Source organism: Pseudozyma flocculosa, assembly GCF_000417875.1.
Source record: "Pseudozyma flocculosa PF-1 unplaced genomic scaffold scaffold00009, whole genome shotgun sequence".
NCBI classification, from domain to species: Eukaryota; Fungi; Basidiomycota; class Ustilaginomycetes; order Ustilaginales; family Ustilaginaceae; genus Pseudozyma; species Pseudozyma flocculosa.
The window spans coordinates 650,630-672,347 of NW_006920877.1; the positions used below are offsets into that span (position 1 = coordinate 650,630).

The 21,718-nt window shown below is 65.4% G+C and overlaps 7 protein-coding genes across 7 annotated transcripts; 5 read left to right on the forward strand and 2 right to left on the reverse strand.

The window, feature by feature from the left end:
* Positions 1-792: 792 nt before the first annotated feature.
* Positions 793-2,034, forward strand: PFL1_03168 (uncharacterized protein; the record flags this gene model as incomplete). Its single annotated transcript, XM_007880684.1, has 1 exon — positions 793-2,034. The coding sequence occupies one exon, from the start codon at positions 793-795 to the stop codon at positions 2,032-2,034; it is 1,242 nt and encodes a 413-aa protein (XP_007878875.1).
* Positions 2,035-3,404: 1,370 nt separating this feature from the next.
* PFL1_03169 (uncharacterized protein) lies at positions 3,405-4,181 on the forward strand (the record flags this gene model as incomplete). The annotated part of the gene is made up of 1 exon (XM_007880685.1): positions 3,405-4,181. The coding sequence occupies one exon, from the start codon at positions 3,405-3,407 to the stop codon at positions 4,179-4,181; it is 777 nt and encodes a 258-aa protein (XP_007878876.1).
* A 980-nt stretch (positions 4,182-5,161) lies between these two features.
* Positions 5,162-5,890, forward strand: PFL1_03170 (uncharacterized protein; the record flags this gene model as incomplete). The annotated part of the gene is made up of 2 exons (XM_007880686.1): positions 5,162-5,486; positions 5,865-5,890. The coding sequence occupies 2 exons, from the start codon at positions 5,162-5,164 to the stop codon at positions 5,888-5,890; spliced, it is 351 nt and encodes a 116-aa protein (XP_007878877.1).
* A 481-nt stretch (positions 5,891-6,371) lies between these two features.
* PFL1_03171 (uncharacterized protein) lies at positions 6,372-8,540 on the reverse strand (the record flags this gene model as incomplete). The annotated part of the gene is made up of 2 exons (XM_007880687.1): positions 6,372-8,021; positions 8,112-8,540. The coding sequence occupies 2 exons, from the start codon at positions 8,538-8,540 to the stop codon at positions 6,372-6,374; spliced, it is 2,079 nt and encodes a 692-aa protein (XP_007878878.1).
* A 1,316-nt stretch (positions 8,541-9,856) lies between these two features.
* Positions 9,857-14,523, forward strand: PFL1_03172 (uncharacterized protein; the record flags this gene model as incomplete). Its single annotated transcript, XM_007880688.1, has 2 exons — positions 9,857-12,940; positions 13,042-14,523. 2 exons carry the CDS (start codon positions 9,857-9,859, stop codon positions 14,521-14,523), a joined length of 4,566 nt encoding a protein of 1,521 aa, XP_007878879.1.
* Positions 14,524-15,230: 707 nt separating this feature from the next.
* On the reverse strand, positions 15,231-18,803 carry PFL1_03173 (uncharacterized protein; the record flags this gene model as incomplete). Its single annotated transcript, XM_007880689.1, has 1 exon — positions 15,231-18,803. The coding sequence occupies one exon, from the start codon at positions 18,801-18,803 to the stop codon at positions 15,231-15,233; it is 3,573 nt and encodes a 1,190-aa protein (XP_007878880.1).
* A 1,438-nt stretch (positions 18,804-20,241) lies between these two features.
* On the forward strand, positions 20,242-21,501 carry PFL1_03174 (uncharacterized protein; the record flags this gene model as incomplete). Its single annotated transcript, XM_007880690.1, has 1 exon — positions 20,242-21,501. One exon carries the CDS (start codon positions 20,242-20,244, stop codon positions 21,499-21,501), a length of 1,260 nt encoding a protein of 419 aa, XP_007878881.1.
* Between the last annotated feature and the right edge of the window lie 217 nt (positions 21,502-21,718).

Genomic DNA, 21,718 nt, shown 5'->3' on the forward strand with positions numbered 1-21,718 from the left:
AATCGGGGCCTCCACACGCGAAGCTGCGCGCCCAGACCAACACCTCGCCTGGCTGTCCAAACACGCAGGCCAGGGCCGGCCGGGTTGCTCGTGATCCCCAGCACAGCCACGCCGTCCTGTCGATCCGCCGAGCAACGTCCAACATCCCCCCTTTGTCGCAGCACACACCGGCCATGGCTGCTCGCTCGTGCGCCCACATCTGAAACATGCCTGCCCGTATTGCTACACGCTCGAACGGATCGTGGACGACCAGCCGCTGCGATGGAGCCCCGACGTGACCGCACCCGTCCTCCGGCTGCCATCCCGGCCCCGGCCCCGACCCCCAGCTCGACCTCGACAGCGCCTAGCCCCGGACCGCTCCAGCAACATGCGCTCAACTACCTTCGCCGTGCACAGCAACAATCGCATCATGGCGCGGAAGGTGCTCCTCCGGCCCATGCTGCCAAGCCCTCTGGGATCGATGAACTGACGGCGCGGCTCCGTCACACGAGCTTGCAGCCCTCTGGACCACGGCACGACAAGCCTCTTCCGGCGCTACCCGATTCCATCGCTGCCGGTACCGGCAGTGGTCATTCTCAGTATGGCGCGCCGTATCGTCGTGGCGATCGCCCGCTCAGCTTCCCGACGCCTGTCCATTACGTGCATGCCGAGCTACCCCGTCCGCCGCGAATCTTGGACCTTGCCTCGGACGCCGATCCTCGCCCAGCCGACCCGCTTCGGCCCCCTTTGCCTCCCAGGAGGCCTCGTCCTCCGCAGCCGATGTCGGCGCCAGCATGTCATCCCAGCAGCATGATGCCTGGCATCATTCCGTTCGACGGCGCTGGATCGAAGCCTGCATTCCCTTGGGAGCTCGTCCCTGCCAGACGGCAAGAGTCAGCAGTGGCCGCCGAAGGCTCGACTGCAGCTCCTCTTGGTCCGAGGATATCTTCTGCTCCGTCAAGCTCGAAGCCCTTGTCCGGGATCCGACTCGAGGTGCGGCCCACTGCCAACGGCAGCACAGCATCGACGCCCAAGCGCAAGCCGAGGGCCCAATCGGCCTCGCCCGCGCCTGCAAACGATAGCCCGATCACGAAGACGGGCATGGTGACCAGCCCGCATCAGCAGCCAGCGAAAGAACAATGCTGGGGTATCAAGCAGGATGGGAATCGATGCACGCGCCGGGTCAAGAGGATCAACGGTGTGAGTTCCACGGCGCGTAACAAGGGTGCAGGCAAGGACAAGGGACGCGTCACGTCGACGTCGACTCCAGTCACGGACGGAAGCAGCAACCGTCGTCAGGATCGCGCGCCTATCGTCATCGGCGATGACAGCGACGACGAGCATCTCCGGACAAGCGCGTCCGCCAGGAATCGCAAAGGAAGAGCGGCTGTCTCGCCAGCCGTGGATGATGAAGGCGTCCTCTCCTCGGACGACGAGGCCTACTGCTTCCAACACGTTGCCGAGATTAACAAGAGCAGCGGTATCTACGTGCCATCCAGAGGCGCGTCCGCCGAGGTGCAGGTGTACGTGGCGTTTGCCGAGTATCTCGACGCCGGGCGTCTCTCGGACCACGTCCAGGCGCTGCTGCGCAAGGCCATGGCCGAGCCCAGTTCCGCCGCCGACCTCGAGGAGCGGGGCTACCTGTACATCTACGAGCTGCGCGACCGCTCCGATGCCGATCGCGTGTGCCTCAAGGTCGGGCGTGCTGTCAACGTCTTTCGGCGGATCAACCAGTGGCGCTCGCAGTGCCAGAGCAAGGACCCGGTGCTACGCGCCTTTTTCCCGTCGTCCCAGGGGCAGGGCCTCCTCTCTGGAGCCGACGCGCCCGACAGCCCGGGCATCCTGCTCAGCCACAAGTGGGAGCGGCTGGTCCACCTCGAGCTCCGCGAGGTCGGCGAAAAGGTCGAGGAGGCATGCCAGGACTGCGGATCGAGGCACCGCGAGATCTTCATGCTGCCGCGCCGCGCCGACCCCTGCGGCGGCTTCGAGCTGGCCAAGGCCATCGTCGAGAGGTGGATGCGCTTCGTTGTCGCCGTCAACGGCGGCCCAGTCTAGCCATCCCCGATGTACTAGTACCATAGATTCACTCCAGCGGCTTTGAGAGCGAAAGCGATGCCGCCATCCATGGTAGCTGCGGGGGTGTCTTCTGCTGAATCGGATAGACCAGGCCGCCCGATTTTTGTTCAGCGCATCCCCGATCCGCTGCGTCCGAGTGCGACTGCACGCACGCAGCGCGTGCTTCAAACCTCGGCCGAGGCTTGGCCTGCTCAAAATTGAAAAATTGGGCGTGTCAGGCAGGGTTCGCGGTGCCGGCGCTGCCTTAGGCACAGCAGGGCTGGAAGAATCGGCAGCGAGCGAGCGAGCAAGCAATCAGGGCAGCCCAGGCGACCGACCGCAGAGAGGCTGAGAGGCTGAGGGAGGAAGGAGCAAGCAGCGTTCTGGCAGGCCGCCTGGGCGCAGGCTGGCGACGGCCGGGCAGCGGTGCGGGCGAGGCCTGTCGAGGCGGGCCGAGCACCTTCACGTCGATACCTCCAAGCGACATCGTCAAGGCACACCATCCCCCCTGCACCGGCACCTATCTCCACCGCCCCCCTCCCTCCTCAACAACTCAAGGTTAGTGTCACTTATGCACGCTGAAGTGGCGAGCGCAGCGACGTCTCCGACCCCGAATGGACCGCCCGACGACTCGACATGCTGGCGATGCGGTACGAGGGCCCGGCGGCACCGCGACGACGACGACGACGACGAACACCTCGATGGATCAGCGGCACTTCGACACGCCATATTCGAGTCGTTACCGTAATCCACGCCGGACGACCATGACCTGACAGCATCAGCCGACGTGTCGAACGGAGGCGGATTCGACTGATTTCTGGAGGAAGCAGGACCTTTGAGATCTGGTCGGCCGGCCTGGGATGGTCGTGAGGGGCCCGAGATGGTGCAGTTGGAGGCGGGGGAAACGGTCGACTGAAGGCCGGATCAGAACCACGGCGGTGCCAGCAGCATTCCCCCGGGACAGAGGACAGCGACGTGCTGTCTTTGCTGCGAAGGACGAGTTGCAGAAGTCTGGGACTGAAGCCCGTCGGCTGGAAAGGGCGGAAGATGAAACATGCGATGGATCACGCAGGCAGGACGAAGACGACATCCACGCCAACCTCGTCGCCAGCCGATTCCACCGACCACCGGCCTTGATCTCGCCTTGCCCTTCAGCTCTCGTTCCGAGCCAGTCCTTCCAGCGTCCAGCACCTGCCAGCTCGTTCCGACTCGATTCAACCATCGCCCTTCTCTCGTCCGTCGCTGCGTCGCTGCGTGCTCGTCTGCTCGCTCCTTTCGCAGGATCGGTCGCTAGCACACAACACCATTCAAAGGGCCAAGTTGCTGACCCTGCCCTCGTCCTCTTCCCATCGACAACTCGCAGACACAAAATGGCTGACGCTGCTCCCCGTGGACGTGGCGGTTTCGGACGTGACCGTGGTGGCCGTGGCCGCCGTGGCCCCCGCCGTGGTGGTCGCCGCGACGGCGAGAAGGAGGAGTGGGTTCCCGTCACCTCGGTCGGCCGCCTTGTCAAGGACGGCAAGATCAAGTCGATCGAGGAGATCTACCTCTTCTCGCTCCCCATCAAGGAGTACCAGGCCATCGACCTGCTCCTCCCCAAGCTCAAGGACGAGGTCATGAAGATCATGCCCGTCCAGAAGCAGACCCGTGCCGGTCAGCGCACCCGCTTCAAGGCCTTCGTCGCCGTCGGTGACTCGGACGGCCACCTCGGCCTCGGCGTCAAGTGCGCCAAGGAGGTCGCCACCGCTATCCGCGGCGCCATCATCCTTGCCAAGCTCTCGGCCATCCCCGTCCGCCGTGGCTACTGGGGTGCTGCTCTCGGTGAGCCCCACACCGTCCCGATGAAGGTGTCGGGCAAGAGCGCCTCGGTCATGTGCCGTCTCGTCCCCGCCCCCCGTGGTACCGGTATCGTTGCCGCCCCGGCCTCGAAGCGCATGCTCCAGCTCGCCGGTGTTCAGGACTGCTACACCCAGTCGAGCGGCCAGACGGCCACCATGGGCAACTTCATCAAGGCCACGTTCGAGGCCGTCGCCAAGACCTACGCCTTCATCACCCCCAACCTCTGGAGGGACATCGCTCCTCCCGCCACCCCCTTCGTCGAGTTCTCGTCGCACCTCGCCCGTGCCGGCAAGAAGTCCAACTACTAAGCGGTTAGCGGAGGACCATCAGCACCAGCAGCAGCAGCAGCAGCGAGGCTGGCGCCGGGCTCGCCAGGCACCGCCTCGGCTCCTCTGTTCGGTCCCCACCCTGTGTACAGATACGGTTGATCGTCGGACGGGATCGCGAGGGACTCGTCCTCCCCCACACATACTCCCCCATAGCATTGCTCCCCAAAAACAAAAACGTGCCGCTCGCCGCAGCGGCTCCATCCCTCTGAAACCGTCCCTCGCCTCCAGTCTGTACCTCGGGGAGGGACTTTGCTGCTCCTGCTGCGTGCCGCCCTCCTCGTCTTCGCCTCTGGTAGCGGGATCACTCTCGACGCCCTCCCTCCCATCCCCTTGGTCGTGGTCCGCCCTCTCCAGTCCCCCCAGATTCCCCCATTCCCCCTTTCTACTTTCTTCAATCCAAAAACCCCCTTTTGTACGCTTGCATCTCGCGCCCTCTGCGTGCGCGCGCATCGACCGCGTCGGCGCTCGGCCACTCCCCAGGCCCTTCATGATCATCAATATGAGATGTGCATGCCTCGAAGCATGGCCCGCCCGCCCGCCGCACGTCGGAAGGAGCAGCGAGACGGTGAGGCCGGGTGCAGCGAAAGACGGTGGTTCTGCCGCCAGCCTCGTTTCCTTTTCTCGCACGAAACAAATGCTCGGACTGATCGGACGCGCTCGGCGTGCTGGCCAGGCCTGGCTGGTGAAATTCCGGCAGGGCGGCGGGGCAGCGAGCGAGGACCGGGAGGTCCAGGAAGCAAGGCTGGAGGCGGGCAAGGGCGCTGGGGGCCGCCATCTCCAGACAGAGGGCGGGCCTGCCCGCAACGCCAGGCCAGGCCTTCCCATCGCGGCGCGGGCGGAAACCTCGAAGACCGACCCATCGGCGCAGGCTCCACCTTGCACCACCTCACCTCGCCCCATCACCACCTCTCCCCGCCCACCGCCTCCCACCCTCACACACACGTCTCCTTTGCGCCACGATGTTCTTCCGCAACGTCCAGACCAGCGCACGCTCGCTGAGCCGCTCCGTGGGGCAGCAGCAGGTGCGCCTCAACTCGAGCCTGCCCATCCCGCCCAAGATTGCCACGCCCAAGTCCGTCTCGGGCCCCGGCGGCTCCTCGACGCGCATGGAGGGCGTCGTCAACTTCTACAAGGCCCTCCCCAAGGGCAACGCCCCCGTCCGCCGCGGCGGCGGCATCAAGGCCCGCTACTTTGACGGCGAAAACGCCAGCGGAAAGCCCATCGTCGCTACCCTCTTCACCCTCTTCCTCATCGGCTACTCGATCGACTACGCTACCCACCTCCGTGAGTCTTCCCCTTCCGCTCCTGCCGTGCGGCGTCGCTCCTTGGTCGAACGAGGAGGAGAGAAGGAACGATCCGGGGTTCGAAGGCAGCCGCATAGGGGTATCAATTCGAACCTTGCCCGCCTGGCCAGCCTCGTTCGTTCACATCGGGGCCGATGTCCTGGTGCCCGTTCCTGCTCCTTGCTGCGGTGATGGCCGAGCTCCCCTTGGCGGTCGATGACTGAGGCGCACTCGGGAGATGGTCGCGCATGGACCAGGCGGACGGTCCGCTCGTCGAGTCGAGGCACGAGGTGGTCGAATCAAACGCGCGAGCATCGCAGCTAATCCTTTCGATCTACTGTCCACGCACTCGCTCTCCTCCAACCGCGCTCGGCCGCAGGACACCACAAGAACAACCACCACTGAGCGTCGAAACCGGAAGGTCGGCAGCGACACTGCGACGTCTACCAAGGTAGGTCAACGTCACGCCCGATCCGCCTGCGCGCAGTGTGTGTCGGCTCGGTCGGCCCACGTCCCACTGACACTCCATTATCCCTTCCCTTCGTCTCGTCTCATCTCACCTCACTCAGGCAGGTCATCGCCCTGACTGAGGCGCCACGTCTTGTCGCACCCGCCTCCGACCCCACCTTCTCGATGTTGACACCGGTCTCGTTCAGAGTCGAAGCAATGCGTTCCTAGACCTCCATCGACTCTTGGGGCTCGCCCCGTGCTTCGTGTGTGCGAGGCAAGCTGGTGCGACCCCGCCTCTCGTCGCATCTTCGAGCTGCAGACATGGCTCTGACAGGCGATTATCCATGGAGATTTTGGAACGCCATGGATCTCTGCTACTGATACAAGTTTCCGCGCCCCTCACGATGCGGGCCAGGCAAGGTATGTGGTGGGCTGGTCAACGGGGCCGCTGGAAGAAGCCGTCCAGGGGCCCCTTTTTCTTCTTCTGCTGCTGCTGCTTCGATGACGACGACGGCGCTCGAGGCTGCGTCGTGGACGCTGCTGCTACTGCTGCCGCTGCTTCTGATCCGCCGTCGGTCGCCTCGCCCTTGAGACACAGATCGATGTGCCGGTTGAGGTCGTCATTGTTGCCCTCGACCGGTCGCCCGCAGATGGGGCAGGCGACGCGATGCGAAGGGGTCGCCGCGGCGGGCTGATCCGACTCGGCGGCACCGTTGCCCTCGTCTCCGGCCGTCGGCCGACCAGAGGAGATGGGTCCGTCGGTTGGCGTCACCGCTCCGCCGCGTACATCCTCGCCCGGTGCCTGGTCGTCTGGCGGGTGGCCAGGCGCATCCTGGCTGAGGTCGCCGATCTCGTCAAAGGGATTTGCGCTCGCCAGCGATTGCTGGATCGCCAGCGCGAGCTGCTTCTCCTCCTCTTCCCGCATCGCATCGAGACCTGCCACCGCCGTCGGCCCGCGCCTGGGCCGGGTTTCGGACGTCTCGAACATCTTTTTGAAGCGCTCGCTCCCAGCTGCCGCCGAGCGCATGTCGATCAGCTGCGTGACCCGCACGCCGATGAGACGGAGGCAGAGGGCGCCCTGGCTCTCGATCTCCTGGTGCAGCAGCGAGCTGGTGATTTCGTAGAGGTCGTCGGCCTTGTGGACGGGCCTCGTCACCGTCTTGGCACGCGAAAAGCGCTGGAACGTGTCCTTCTTGGCCACGAGCGTGACCGTCTTGCCGCGGAAGTCGAGCCGCTTGAGGTCGGCCTCGACCTTGTTGGCGCTCTCGCGCAGCAGGCCGAGGAGCATGGACCGGGACGACGTGGGGCTGAAGGTGTGCTCCCTGCCGACACTCTTGCGCTCCTCGCGCTTGCTCGGCTCGACGATGGTGTTGCCCAGGCCGAGGTGCGCCTTGAGGAGCCACTCGATCTTGCCGTCCAGGGCGAGCCAGAGGTCGACGCGGTGCTCCCATATCTCGCCGCACGTCCTGACGCCGAGGCTCTCGAGGATCCGCTCGTTGACACGACCGATGCCAGGGATCTTGCGGCAGGCCAGGTCGCGCATAAAGTCGACGACCGTCTTGCGGTCCGGCATGACGCGAAACTGGCCGTCCGGCTTGTTGCGGTCGCTCGAGATCTTGGCCAGCATCGTGTTGGGCGCGATGCCCACGCTGACGGTCAGCTGCGTCCGCTCCTTGACCTGGGCGCGCAGGTGCTCGACGACGTCCTCGACGCTGCACCCGTCCTGCTCGAGGTAGTCAGTGAGGTCGAGGTAGGCCTCATCGAGCGAAGCCTTTGCCAGGTTCTCGTCGTACTCTTCGAAAATGGCCATGACCTGCTGGCTCACCTCGACGTATCTCGCCATGTCGTTCTTGACCACGATCAGGTGCGGGCAGAGCGCCTTTGCGACAAATGTGGCCATCCCGCTCCGCACGCCGTAGCCTCTGCGCGCTTCGTATGATGCCGTCACGAGGACGCCCGAGCCAACGCCGAAGCACTTGCCCTTGAGCGAAGGATCGCGGGCGAGCTCGATGGCCGCATAGTACTGATCCATGTCGCAGTGCAGGATGGTACGAGAGAGGTCGCGGCTGTTCTCGAGCTTGGTCGCCTGGTGTTGGCGGGTCGATGGGGGGACGAGCTAAATCTGAGCATGCGATTCAGGACTGCGACCGGCTCGACGCTCGCGGAAGCTGCTCACCATCTCCTCGATCCTTCGCTCGATGGCCAGCCATTCCGGGCTGCCCGGGATGACCTGCCTGCGCTTCTCGTCGCGCCTGGCGAGGAGCAGCTTGATGCGTTCGGTCGTCTGCTGGTCCTTTTTGCGCTCGTTTTCAAAGAACTTGCTGCCCTTGGACGCCTCGTAGATGATCCTGTTGATCTCGTCCTGGTCCTTTGCCAGGCCCGCCTTGCCGCTCGAGGGCCCGGCCATGCGTCGACGGAGCGACTCGAGGCCATCGTCGTGTTTCGCCGTAGCGGCATCGGAGGCGGTGCCCACAGCACCTGGATCGATGCCATCGTGTGAGATCCGCTGCTTCTTGCGCGGAGATGCCGAGGGGGAGCGCGACGGGGCAGTGACGTCGTTGGTGGCGTCGAACGCGTCGATGTCGCGGTCGCGAAAGAAGCTCATCCCCGTTACCTCCCTCTGCCGGCCAGGTCATGCGCGGAGCATCCAGCACAGTGGGCGGAGCCGCAGGTGCTCTCGGCTTCCAGGCGGGGCGGCAAAGGGTGGCGAAGTCTGGTACCGAGAGAAGACGTGGACAGGGTGGTGGCCTGGACAGAGTTGTTGCAAGGCACGACGAGCAAGCTGCGGTTTCTTTGATTTCGCTGCCAATTTCCCGTTGGATTTTTGGTCGAGCGAGAGAGGTGCCGGTTGGCAGACGGGCCGTGCAGCCGGAGCAGCCTCCACCTCCCTCCCTGCGTCCTCTGCGGCGGCCCCCGCCGGGAAGCTGGCAGCCTAGCCTTGCTCGCAAGGGCGTCGCCGTCGGTGCGGTGGCCCACACAGACAGACTTGGCGTCGCTGTTGGACGAAGCAGCGCCGAACAGGTCGAGGTCGAGTCCGTGGCCGAGTCCAGAGCAGAGGATCGCTGCACGGGCGACGCTGGGACCTGCCGCCGTCACGGGTGGGCACGAGAGGCAGACAGGGAGGGACCCTGGGCGCAGCGTGGCCCCGGGCGTGCATTTTCTGTTGCCCCGGGCCCGCCCAGCAAGCAGGCAGGCAGGCAGGCAGGCAGGCAGGCAGGCAGGCAGACGGGTGGATGGGGCCACCGGGCCAGGCAGGGCCTAGCTTGCGGGCCCGGGCGACTGAGGCGGGCAGGCAGGCAGGCGGACGTGTTGGAGGGGCGCGCGCCTCTTTGGCTCACCAAACCGAGGGCGGAGGCTGGCCCCAAGCAGCCGCTCGTCGTTGGCGCTCTCCAACATCGACCACCCCACCCGGCCTGGCCTCCCAGGTCGATATCGCCATCTCGCCACGTACGATCTGGGCCCACCCCCCTATCACCAACCGAACGCGATCTCGCTACCTTTTCATTCTCGCCGCATCATAAGGCGACCGCTGTAGGATCCATCCGCCGCCCACGACCCTGGCCGATCCTGGCCGTCTCATCGGCCCTCCTGCCTGCACCCTGGTCCAGCCGAGCCGCCCCACATCCGCACCGCCTTTTGTCTCGGTCGAGGCGCGTTCGACTGGCTACCTTTGCACCTCCATCACCGCTCTCCAACTCCTGTGCGATCGATGCGGCCATCCTAAGGTGGCTGCAAGCGTCAGGAGCCGACTCGGACCATCCCGACGCCAACCCAACCTCCCTGTTTCAGCACTTGGACTTGCTGGTCTCGACTCGATGTCGTGTCCCGGAATCGCCGCCTGAGATGACTGCTACGCCACGCCAGGCACTACTCTTGCCTTCACCCGAGACCGACGACGCCGGATCCCGGACGCCCGCGACCATGACCGGCACCGCCGCTGCTTCGTACACTGCCTCGAGCATCACCGGCTCCGGGGCAGGGCCAGACCATGGCTTCAGAACATCCGGCTCGACCGCCTTGTCAAGCCCCTCACCAGAGCCTGCTCATCCGTCCGCTCGCCCTGCGTCGGCAGCTGCGCCGGTCGTGGCTGTACACCAACTCGCCGATTTCGATCCCCAACATCAAGAACGAGGCTCACCGAGCTCGATTGCCAGCTCTTCCCGCATCGCCGTCAATGCTGACCCTGCCTCTATCTCCGCCCCTCGCGCCGCCGCGGGAGATGCGACCGTCGTCAATCGCTCCCGCTCCAGCTCTGTGAGCGCCGCCATCAAGGCGACGTTCCATCGGCCCTCGACGAGTTCGGGAAGTTCATCACCGGCCCCCTCGACAAAGGTCAAGAGTAGGCTGAGGGCCGGCACGTGGAAGGGCAGCGGCGTGGGCCGCAAGTCGGAGCAGTCGAGCCGACCAGAACTGCCCAGCTTCGACGGATCGGACCGCACTCCGCGGGCCAGCATATACGAGAGCGTGGCCGACCCGAAGCAGGCCGAGTACTCATCATCCTCATCTTCATCGCCGGCGGCAGTGGCGGCCGCCCCGCAGCCGCAGCTCAGTGGTGTCGATGCTCACGGCGGCGTGCCAAGGCGAAAGCTATTTGGGCGGAGCAACAGCATCCGCGACATGGCCAAGCAAGGGCTGCCGGAGCCTAGCAACAGGGAAGGGCACAATATCCTCCGCCGCATCGGCAGCAGGAGCTTCTTCGGCGCAGGTTCATCCAAGGACGCCATGCGCTCGACCGAGAGCCTCGCCTCGTCGGCCATCATTGAAGGAGCGCCGAGCCACCACAGCAGCGCCAGGCAGCCCGACCCGGCGAGGCTCGGTCCCGCATCGGCATGGCAGAGGAAAAAGGGCAGACAAAAGCAGAACAGCGACTCGGACTCGATCTATTCGCTCTCCAACTCGATCTCGGAGCTGGGTCCGACCGAAGTCGAGACGCCGAACCAGGCGGCCGTCAGTCCTGCGATCGAGAGGGAAAGCATGGAGAGCAGCCATTCCGCCTTTTCCGCCAACGTCGCCGGCCGCGCAGCCCGAGCCTCAGTGGGGGGAGACGTCCGGTCCGAAGCGCATCTCGTCGTCCCCAACCACCACGCCAGCGTCAGCCCTTCCGGTCTGCCAAAGCGGCTCAGCGGCTGGCTGCTCAACATGATGGGCAACGAAGCTGCCTCTGCCGGCACCGACTCTGCCGCCGCGTCCGCCAATGCGCGTAGAGTCGATGCCGACGGTGGATCAGTGCGTAGCGCCAGCAAGAGCCCATCGCTGGGCACGAGCTCTCCCCGCGCCACATCACCAACCAAGGAGCTCGAGCCTCCCGCCACGTCCTCGGCGCTATCGACCAGCCCGGGGGCAGCGGGCTCGTCTCGCGCAAAGACCGGCTCCTTGCTCTACAGCTTTACCGGAGGTCCGCACAAGCCTCCTCGAGCAGGGGCGCCCCAGGGCTCGGGCTCCACTTCGAGCACGAGCGCGAGCACCGGCGTTGGCGCAGGCTGGATGGCTGGTGGCGGCGCCAGCTTCGACCGAGCTCTCAAATACTTCCTCGATACCGAGGCTGAGCCAAGCGAGGAAGGCATCTGGCTGCTCGGAGTATGGCATGGACCGAGCGCCGACCCGCAAGGCGGCGTGCAAACCCCCGACGAGGTCAGCAACGAGACAAGCGGCGCGGCATCGTCACTGCTGGACGGTCAAGTCGAGCGAAGCGATCCGGTCGCGGCCGCATCTGCGGACACACAGACCGAGGTGTTGAACGACGAGGCGGCTGCCGTGCACACGCCCGCCTCTGTCCATGCCAGCCTGCCAGCTTCATCGCCACAGACGGCATCTGAGGACGGGTTCGTGCTGGCTCGCAACCCTCCTACCCCGCAGACCTCGCCAGTCAAGGTGAGGAGCTTCAAGGGTCGCTCACAGCCGAGCAGCGCCACCAACACCATCCGAAGCACATCGACCGAGCAGAGCGAGCGGTCGTCGTCGCCCGCGACCAGCGCCCAGCACCATCCGGCCCGGTCGCTCACCGATCAGGACTGGCAAGCTGCTTTCCAGGCCGACTTCAGCTCACGCGTCTGGTGCACGTACCGCAACAACTTTGGTCCGATTGCGAGAGACGGCACCATCTCCGAACAGGCCGCATCCGCGGCGGCTCTTGCCTCTGCCCAGGCCGATGCTGATGCTGCTCTCGGGTTCGCTGCTGCGGCCCCTAGCTCTGACAGGGCCGCACAGCAGGCCACGTCAGGCGGCAGGAGCTGGCTTGGACGTAAGCTCACGGAGAGCAGCGTTGGTCGCGATGGCCTCACGCCAACATCGATTGCCGCCTCGGCCGCAGCAGCTGCCGCAGCCGGCAGTGCGACTGGCCTCGCGACCAGCCCGACGTCGCTTGGTGAAAAGATGGGCATCACCGGCCTATGGGGTCGGGCGACCGCGGCCGCGCAGGCTGCCGGCTTCAGCCGAGCCGGTCTCACGACCGACGCAGGCTGGGGCTGCATGCTGAGGACGGGCCAGAGCCTGCTGGCCAACGCGCTCATCGATGTCCATCTCGGGCGCAGTTGGATGCGCCGACCCGCTCCGGTGGCCCAGAGCAAGCTTGAGGAGCAGCTCGGCGAGGATCATACCGACGCGGCCGCCATGAGCGAGTTCCGCAGGGCGCGGAAGACCTATGCGACATACGTCAAGCTGCTCAGCTGGTTCCTGGACGATCCGAGCCCGGCCTGCCCCTTTGGCGTCCATCGCATGGCGCGTGAGGGCAAGCGGCTAGGGAAGGAGGTTGGCGAATGGTTCGGTCCCAGCACAGCTGCTGGCGCAATCCAGGCCTTGGTCACCGAGTTCCCCGAGGCCGGTTTGGGCGTGGCGCTGGCCCACGATGGGTCCGTCTACCTCGACGAGGTCCGAGCCGCTGCCGTCAAGCGCACGTCGGCCTCGCGACGGCGGTCGAGCCAAGCCTGGCAAAGGCCAGTGTTGATCCTGATCGGCATCCGACTCGGCCTCGAAGGCGTCAACCCGATGTACTACGACGCGGTCAAGGTAAGACCTCGAGTCGCCACTGAATCCTATTTCGCCTTGGTCCGTGCCGCTAACCTTGGTCGTTTGTACCCTGTCTCGATCCCGCCGTCGCTGCTCGACAGGCTACGTTCTCCTTTCCGCAAAGCGTCGGCATCGCAGGCGGTCGACCAAGCTCGTCGTACTACTTTATGGGCCACCAGGGCAACAGCCTCTTCTATCTGGATCCGCACCACGTCCGCCCGGCCGTGCCGCTGCGCTACCCACCCAGTCGCTTCCCGTCAGCGGCATCATCGGCGGACGAGGGTTCGCCGGACGACGACGCCGACGAGTGGTGGGCGCATGCGTACAGCGAGCAGCAGCTCGCCACGTTCCACTCCGACAAGGTTCGCCGGATGCCCATCAAGAGCTTGGACCCCAGCATGCTGCTCGGCTTTCTCTGCAAGGATGAGGCGGATCTGCAGGACTTCTGTGCGCGCGTCAAGGCCATGCCAAAGTCGATATTCGCGTTTGCAGACTCGGCTCCGCGCTGGGCCGACGACGACGACTTCGATCCATCGATGGAATCGTTCTCGGAGTCGTCGGTGGGCGAAGTCGAGGACGATCGCGATTCGACAGAGGATGAAGGCGCCGACGAGGACGAGGTTGATCGCGGCGGCAACCTAGCCGAGGCTCGCAGCGACCGCGATGGCCCTCTGCCGTTCCCGAGCGGCCAATCGCGAACGCGAGAGGCGCGAGACGACTCGCCCTCGTCGACCGTGGATGTTCCAGTCGAGCCTCAGCCTGCCGCACGTGCTCTCGGTTACCGGCGTCCTGCCTCCCGCGGAACCGATAGAAGCCAAGCTGGTGGTGGCATGCTCGCCTTCCCCTCCCTGGAGCGTCCCGCCATGGGCCATGGAGATCGTACAGCCACCGTTCGACCCGACAGCGTCGAGTCGAGGCACGTCTCGGGATCATCCGAGGCCACGACGCGAGCAGCTTCTCGTACCCGGACCGGTACCGGGGCCCGGAGGATCTCGAGCACCCTGCCTGCAGCGCGGCACAACCGGCAGGCGCCCTCGCCCGTCACGGGCGACGAGAGCTTCTCGACGATCAGCTTCAGTGACACTGAGGTCGGCTCGGCATGGGAGGAGGTCTCGGAAGGCGGCACGGTCGCGGGCGGCGAGAGCCACGCATCTGCAGGACGCACCGAGGCCGCCGCGCCACCACCGGCAGAGACGCAGCCGGCCGAATTCGCAGCGCTCGACACGCCGACCGACGAGCGGAACCGACCCGTTCTGGTGACGTCGTCGCCGTCGGGCTACGCCGTCAACGGGGCACCGCTGTCGGCCGCGACAGCGACCCAGCAGCACCTCGACGGGCCAGCCTCGACGGCCCACGCGCCGCTGCGCGACCTGCCGCGGCGTCGCTCGCGCCTGGATCGGTCTCCGAAGATGGATCAGGAGCCGCCAACGTCGACGCCGACGTCGACGCAGACGCAGACGCAGCTCGATTCCCCACAACCTGCACACCTTATACCCCATGCGAATGACGCCGTTGTCGCCGCCAACGCCAACGCCGACGCTGCCCCTCGACCGGGGAGCAGCAGCGATGTCGACGACTTTTAGACTCGGCCTGATTCCCTTCTTCTCAGTCTCTCCTCGCCATTACCACCCACCCACAGACGATACCTCAGTGACATAGCGGCCGCAGCGGCAGCGGCGGCGATGACGGGCAACGTCTATGCACGTACCCGTCGATTCGCAATGTCCATCCTCCCCCTGCCCTGGTGCGTGCACGCGCCGCCGTGTTCCCTTCCCTTCCCTTCCCTCGCTACCTCTTCCTCCTCCTCTCTCCTACCCACGACGGCTGCCTCTGGATCCAACGTTGCTCCTGGCGAGCCACGTCCGTACGATCCTCGTCGAGGCCGCAGCCGACCCCACCTTTTCTGCATGTCTTCTCGTCAATTCGATCTCTCCGGCTTTCGATAGCATCGTCCCCCGCCCCCCCCCCCCCCCCCCCCTTTTCCCCCCGTCCTCGTCGTCAGTCTCTGCTCTTCAAATGTATACCTCTGCACACGTCCCGTCGGCCGTTGCACACAGCACCAACCCCCCTGTCCCGTCCCGTCTCTACGCCTGATGCTGCGTAGGTCCGTATGCCGCGGAGTCGCGTTTCCTCTCTCGATGGGCAGATATGGTACCGAAGTCGACGAGCAAGTACGACGCGGTGACGAGGCAAGCATCGAGGCCTTGCCTGTCGCGGTAAGAGGGTGGGGCCATGGTCGTTGATTCCTGTCATTCCACCTCGAATCTCGTCGCGGAGGCTGTACACGCCCTCATCCGTCTTCCGCCTCCTCCTTGCCCTCGTTCGCGCTTTCCTCCACTGCTGAAGCCAACGTTGCGTCTTCGCCGTCCTGTGCCGCCTCGTCATCCTTTTGATCCGCTTCCTCGTCGGCGGCAGTTTGCTCGTCGGCATGCTGCTGCTGCTGCTGCTGCTGCTGATCTTTGCCTTCGGTTTGGCCGGCGAGCAGTGCCGCATGTCGAGCCAGGCTGTCCCGGTAGGCGCCCTCGGCCTCGCCCGCCTCGAGCCTGGCTTTGAGGTCGAGGATCATCTCGGCCAGCGCCTCGTTCTGGCTCCGGAGGTCGTCTCGCTCCTTTTGCGCCGCGGCCAGCGCGTCGACCATCGCCGTGGATGTCGGAGCCGATCTGCCCTGGCCCTGGCCCTGACTCTGTGTCCGTCCTCGCTCCTGGCCCAGTTCCTCCGCTGCCACCGAGTCACCGCGCTTTGCCTCGTTGCTCTCGACATCTCCGGCTTGCTCGCCACTTTGAACGGCGCGGAGCCTTGCAAATGCGGCCTCGAGCTGCGCCTTGACGCTCTCGTTCTCCGCCTCGAGCTTGCGCCGACCCATTTCGGCGTGCTGCAGCGCCGCCTCGGTGCTCTCGAGCATCGACACCATCTCCTCCCATCGCGACAGGAGGCGTTCCATCTCCTTGCGCTGCTCCTGGTATCGCAGGACGTCGTTGTCCCAGTGGGTGAGGCAGGTGGTGAGCTGGCTCAGCTTGGCCTCGTACTGCTCGATCCGGGCCACCTTGGGTTCGACCGACTGGAGCCGCGTCTTGAGCTCAAACAGCTCCGCACCAGACTCTTCGAGCTGGCGCGACAGGGCCGCGATCGTGGCGGCGCTCTCCTCGGCCTGCGCCTTGAGCTGGCGCGCCTCGGTGGTCCACGCCTTGCGCTCCTCGCGGTACGCCTTGAGCTTGTTGTTGAGCTCGGCCTCCCAGTGAACGTGCCTGTTCTTGGTCGTTGCCGCCTCGCTCCTCTGCCGGTCGAGGATGGTGTTCATCGCCGTCAGCTGGCCCCGCAGCGATCGCACCGTGTGGTAGAGGTTCTGCCGTTCGGCCTCGAGCGCCGTGTCGGTGACGCGGTCGCGGTGCAGCTTGCCGATATGACGGAGGTGCTGCTCCTTGAGGTAGAGCTCAAAGTTGAGCTCATTGCGCAGGAGCAGATTCTCGCGGTGCACAAAGGCGAGCTCCGAAGAGCTCGCGGGCTTGGTGCTGTGAGTCGTGTCGATCGGATCGGGCACACTATGGTCGACGGGCGAGAAGCTGGTCGAGAGCGGGTGCTGCTTGCTCGTCGGGGATCCAGGTGCCGGTGGCAGCAGCGAGATCACCGAAGACATCGAGCCGGATCGCGTTCGTGCCCGCGCCCGTGCAGCGTGCGTCGCCGGGGAGCCAGGGACCGACGATGGCACGCCGCTTGCCGTGGCCGTGCTCGTCGCGGCGGTGGCCGACACGGCGGGTATCATGCGAAGGCTGGAGCCAGATCCGCTTGCCTGCCGCGACTCGCGCGAGCCGGACTCGTCGCCGTGCCCGCCCGAGAGGTTGGACGCCAGCGGCGCTCCGGAGCGCAGCGACGCATAGGTCAGCAGGATGCCATCCGGGCTGACCGTGGTTGGTAGGTGGTGGAAGTTGCGTGCCATCTCGCTCATGAAGGACCCAGGATGCGGGCCTGAAGATCGCCTCCGCATCGCTCCACCGCTCTGGTTGGGCTTCCGCTCCGAGGGCACCGACATGCTGTCGTCGTCGATGCCGGTGTCGGCCTCAAAGAAAACGTGACGCTCGCGCTCGGCCTGTTTGATGTGATCGTTGTTGACGTCGTGCCACTTGCCGAGGAAGAGGCTCATGCACTCGGCGTTGATGTCGGCCGAGTCGTGCTTGAGCCACCGCTGCTTGTCGGTGAGCTCCCGCTCGGCATTGAGGCTGATCAGCGCCGGGTGAAGCGTGTGGCGGCGAAGGATCGGATGGCTGCGGCTCTGGACGGCCATCTCATCGATCATGTCCTCCCAGGGGCCCTCGAACGGGCTGTCGAAGAGCGTCTCGCGCAGGTAGTAGATCGGCGCGCGGAGGAAGCGGATCACGTTGCACGGGAAGAGGCCGTAGAGGTAGGTGAAGAGCTGCTCGGCGTTGGGCGGCACCGAGTCCGCAGTGTCGAATGTCGACTCGAGCCTCCTCCAGCGCAGGCTGGCCTTGATGTTGAGACGCTTGCCGAGTCGATCGATCTCTGTGTACTCTTCGTCCTTTTCCCTTCGCAACGCCTCGAGCTCCGTGCCGCCGCCCACGCGGTCCTCCCAGCCGCTTCCGAGCTTGCGCCAGTCGACAATGCGCCCGTAGATGGCCAGCAGCGTCGAAAGTCCGCCGCCGCCGCCGTTGGCGATGTAGTCCGGGATGTGCGGCATCAGCATGACGAGGGCCGTGACGCCAAGCGCGGTGCACGTGGTCGAGGTGTCGAGCTGCAGCGAGAGGACCAGCAGTCTCGGCAACGCAGTCGACGTGATGTGATAGGTGTGGATGGTATAGAGCCGCAGGAAGGTGGTGAGCAGGCAGAGCAGCGAAACCCGCCCCGTGGGCTCGACGAACGACTCTGCAATGTGGTGGAAGAACTCCTTTGGCCTCTGGTTGCTGTAGATCAGGATAGTCGACTCGAGGTTACCGCGCCAGACGATGCTCATCTCGTCCTCGTGCATCGTGGACCGATCATCGGCGTGCGCGCCTGTCTCTTCGTTGCCGGCCTGTGAGCTGCCGCCCGGTCCGTCCCGGCTGCTGGAGGCTGCGAAGGTGGTCGCCGTCTCGGAAATGTAGAGATCGAAGATGCGCTGCGTAAAGCGGCGATACTGGTCAACTCGACTGGCGGCCGAGGAGCCGACAGACGTGGAACGCAGGGAAGAGGACGCCGCTGTCGAGTGCGCCGGCTTGTCCAGCTGAGACTTGCGAGCCTGCTGCGACTGAGGCGTGACCGAGGTGATGGGGTACGGCGCATCTCCGGCCTGTCGCATGGACTGCTGCGCCGAGGGTGCCGGCCACTGGGGGATCGGAGCGGGCTCATCTTCGTACGCAGACGCTGGCGCGGCCGCCATGGCGGCGACGGCGAGCTCGCGCGCCTTGCTGGCTGTGGCATTTTGGACGGCTGAGCTCTTGAGGAGCGGGCGGAGGACAAGATCCCACCAGCTCATCACGATGCAGTGGGTGCCAATGAGGGGCAGCAGGACGTGGAGCAGCTCGACGACGACGGGAAGCTTCTGCTGCTGCTGCTTTTCGAGCTCTCCGTGGAAGATGTCGAGCAGGCTGACGTTGATCTTTGCGGCCACCTGCGCTTTGATCTGTGCGGTGGACGACGAGGAAGCGCCGGCCTGTGCTGGGTCCTTTTTGGCCTCGGCATTGGCGCTGGCCTCGAGCGAGTCTACCTGCGCGGTGACCGAGTTTGCAATGGTGCGAATGAGCTCTGCGCGCTGGGCGTCGTCGGTGGCGAGGAGCGCGGCGCGCATCTTTTGGCAGACATCCTTGATCCAGGACTGGACCGACCTCGGGATCGACACCGTCGAGGCCGGGTGGGAGAAGGAAGGAGGAGGCATGGCGAGGTCGGCGACGGTTCGGGTGGCAAGTCAATGCGCGCGGCGCCGCGATGGGAGCAAGGGGAGATCAAGATAGGATGGTTTTGAGCCGCCAGATGTCGGTGGCGGCAGGCTGGACGAGCGAGGGGCCTTGGTCGGGATGGCTGAACATGAGGGTATGGAATGGATGGTCGCTGTCCAGCGCGATCGATGCGATTGTCGTGAGGCGGGTGAGATGGGGGCTTTGACGGAAAGTGCTATCCGTTGACGGGCATGGTGAATGCGCTGGTTGTGGGGGGTCCGTCGGGCGGCTGCAAGAAGACGGCGGCGTCGGTCGGTTGCTGTAGAGACAGCTCGAGCTGTTCGTGTCGTCGGATACAAGGGGTGTGTCGGCGCTGTCAAAGGTCGGGACGATGGAGGCGAGAGAGCGACCCCAGAGGCGGACAAAGAGGCCTGGGTTGGCGGCGGAGACGGCTGGGCTGAGTGTTGGACAGGGGGGCTTATCTCTGGGCGGGCGTGGCTACCGGCGCTCGGTATCCGGCGGTGGGTGCTGGAGATGGCGTTGGAGCGGGCGGCCAGGCGGGACAGCGATGGAGATATGCGCTGATATGTGTCGTCGAGGGAGTCACCCGAACAAGCTCACGATGATGGAGCAAAGCAGCAGATCGACTGGCTTGACCAACAGAAGAGAGAGACGTCGACGGCAGCAGAAGACAAGCAAGAGAGAGCATGCCACGACGAAAAATCCAAAAAGTGGAGAGCAGGCGGCGGCCAACAGCGCTGCGCCAGCACCTTGCTTGGCTGGCCTGGCCCGACCTGGCCCTGGCTCGCCGTCAGGATGCCCACCTCGCTCTCTGTTGCACGTTGAAAGCGCCAGCCAGCCAGCCAGCCAGCCAGCCAGCCAGGGCCCGCTAGCCAGCACGCCCCATGCCGACGCCGCTTTTGCTTGGCATAGAGCGCTGGCCGAGGCGCGGGCAAGGCAGGGAAGGGCACATGTTGGGCTTGCCTTTGTCGGCCCCTTCCTGCTGGTGAGCGTGCTGGTGAGCGTGCTGGCTGGTGAGTGAGCCATCCATATCAGAGGCGGCGGAGTCATGCCGCCGCTCATCCATTCGCACGCGGGCCTCCCGACCCACGGCGCAGGGCGTCGTCGGAGGACCCCGACGCAGGGCCCCACCACGCTTCGGACAAGCAAAGCCGGCCAGCGGGCCCTGGCGGCGCACCCCGCCGCACGTCATCGACCCCTGGACTCGGAAGTCGGCGATCCTCTGCCAGCTCTGACCCGCACGAGAAGAGGCTGCTGCGCTGCGCTCCGTCCCACTCCACATTCGCCGGCGGTGGCAAAACGCTCCAGAGGCCAACACCTCGCGGTCTATCCGTACTGCTGCGCTCAGTCTGCTTCTTGCCTGACTACCGCCACCGCCACCGCCACCGCCACCACCCTCTATACGATCAACCTAATATGGCTGAAACATCGCCACCATCCTCGTCAATGGCGACGACATCGACCCAGGCCTCCGGCAGCAGCGGCACGGATGTCCTCTTCAAGAAGAAGCGCAATGGCCCCCGCTCGCTTCGAAAGCCAGACGCCGACGCTTCCGCCACGGTCGAAGCGGGATCCTCGACCATCATAGCATCGCTCAGAACACGCTCAGCAGATCGGGGCGTCGACGGCGGCGACGATGATGACCACGACGACGCAGCAGAGTCGGCGGTGGTCGTCAAGGCCAAGCGCAAGGCGCACAACCCACTCTCACAGTCAACACTCCCGTCCTACAAGCGACTCAGAAAGGACGGCGAGGTCGACGACGACAACGGCGACTTTGATATCGAACTCGCCGACGAAGACGCCGCAGGGGCAGGCTATGCGGCCAAGCGGCGTCACGTTGATCGCTTTGGAGAGACGGGCGTCACTTCCCGCTCCAAGGCCGGTGGTGGTGCGGCCGACGGCGTGGCAAAAGTCCGCGAGGACGCCACTCGGCACTCGAATTGGGACCTCGAAGTCGACGATACCGGCAAGGCTAGGGACTCTGGAGGCTCTATCGGATCGACCGCGACGAAGGTTGACGGCAAGGCAAACAACGACGACGGCATCTACCGCGGCGCCAAGGGCTACTCGTCCTTTGTCCCGACCCGCGACGACGGGACATCGTCCAAGATGCGTTCGCGCGGGCCCATCCGGATGTCGACCAATGTGCGCAGCGTGACGGTCATGGACTACCAGCCGGACATCTGCAAGGACTACAAGGAGACGGGCTACTGCGGCTTCGGCGACACGTGCAAGTTCCTCCACGACCGCAGCGACTACCTGGCCGGCTGGGAGCTCGACCTGCTGCCCAACTCCAACTCGAGACGCGGGCGCGGCGACTTTGCATCCGATCCCGAGGACGGCGACGACAGCGACGAGGAAGACGTGCCCTTCGCCTGCCTCATCTGCCGTCAGCCCTTCACCGACCCCGTCGTGACCAACTGCGGGCACTATTTTTGCTCGGCCTGCGCCATCAAGCGGTACACCAAGACGTCCAAGTGCTTTGCGTGCGGCGCACAGACCGGCGGCCTCTTCAACTCGGCAACAAAGGTGCTCAAGCGGATGGAGGACGCCAAGAAGAGAAAGGCCGAGGAACGGTCCGAGCGGCGGAGGATGCACGGGTACGACGACGGCGACGAGCAACGCGGAGGCGAGGCTGAGATCCTGGAAGGCGTCGAGATTGGGGGCAGTTGAGCGAGGGAGGCGACGGGTCAGCGCGTGCCTTTCGGACATAGGAAGACGGTGTCCGGTCGCCGTCCGGGTTCTCCGTGCCCGCGATTCTTTCCTCTCTCTGATGCCCGCGTCTGTTCGTGGCTTCCGCCATTTCTTGCAACTTGAAGCCTCCCCATCTCCCAGGCACCGCCATCGTCGCGGAGACGCGTCTGACGACCACGGGGGAGAGATCAGCTCG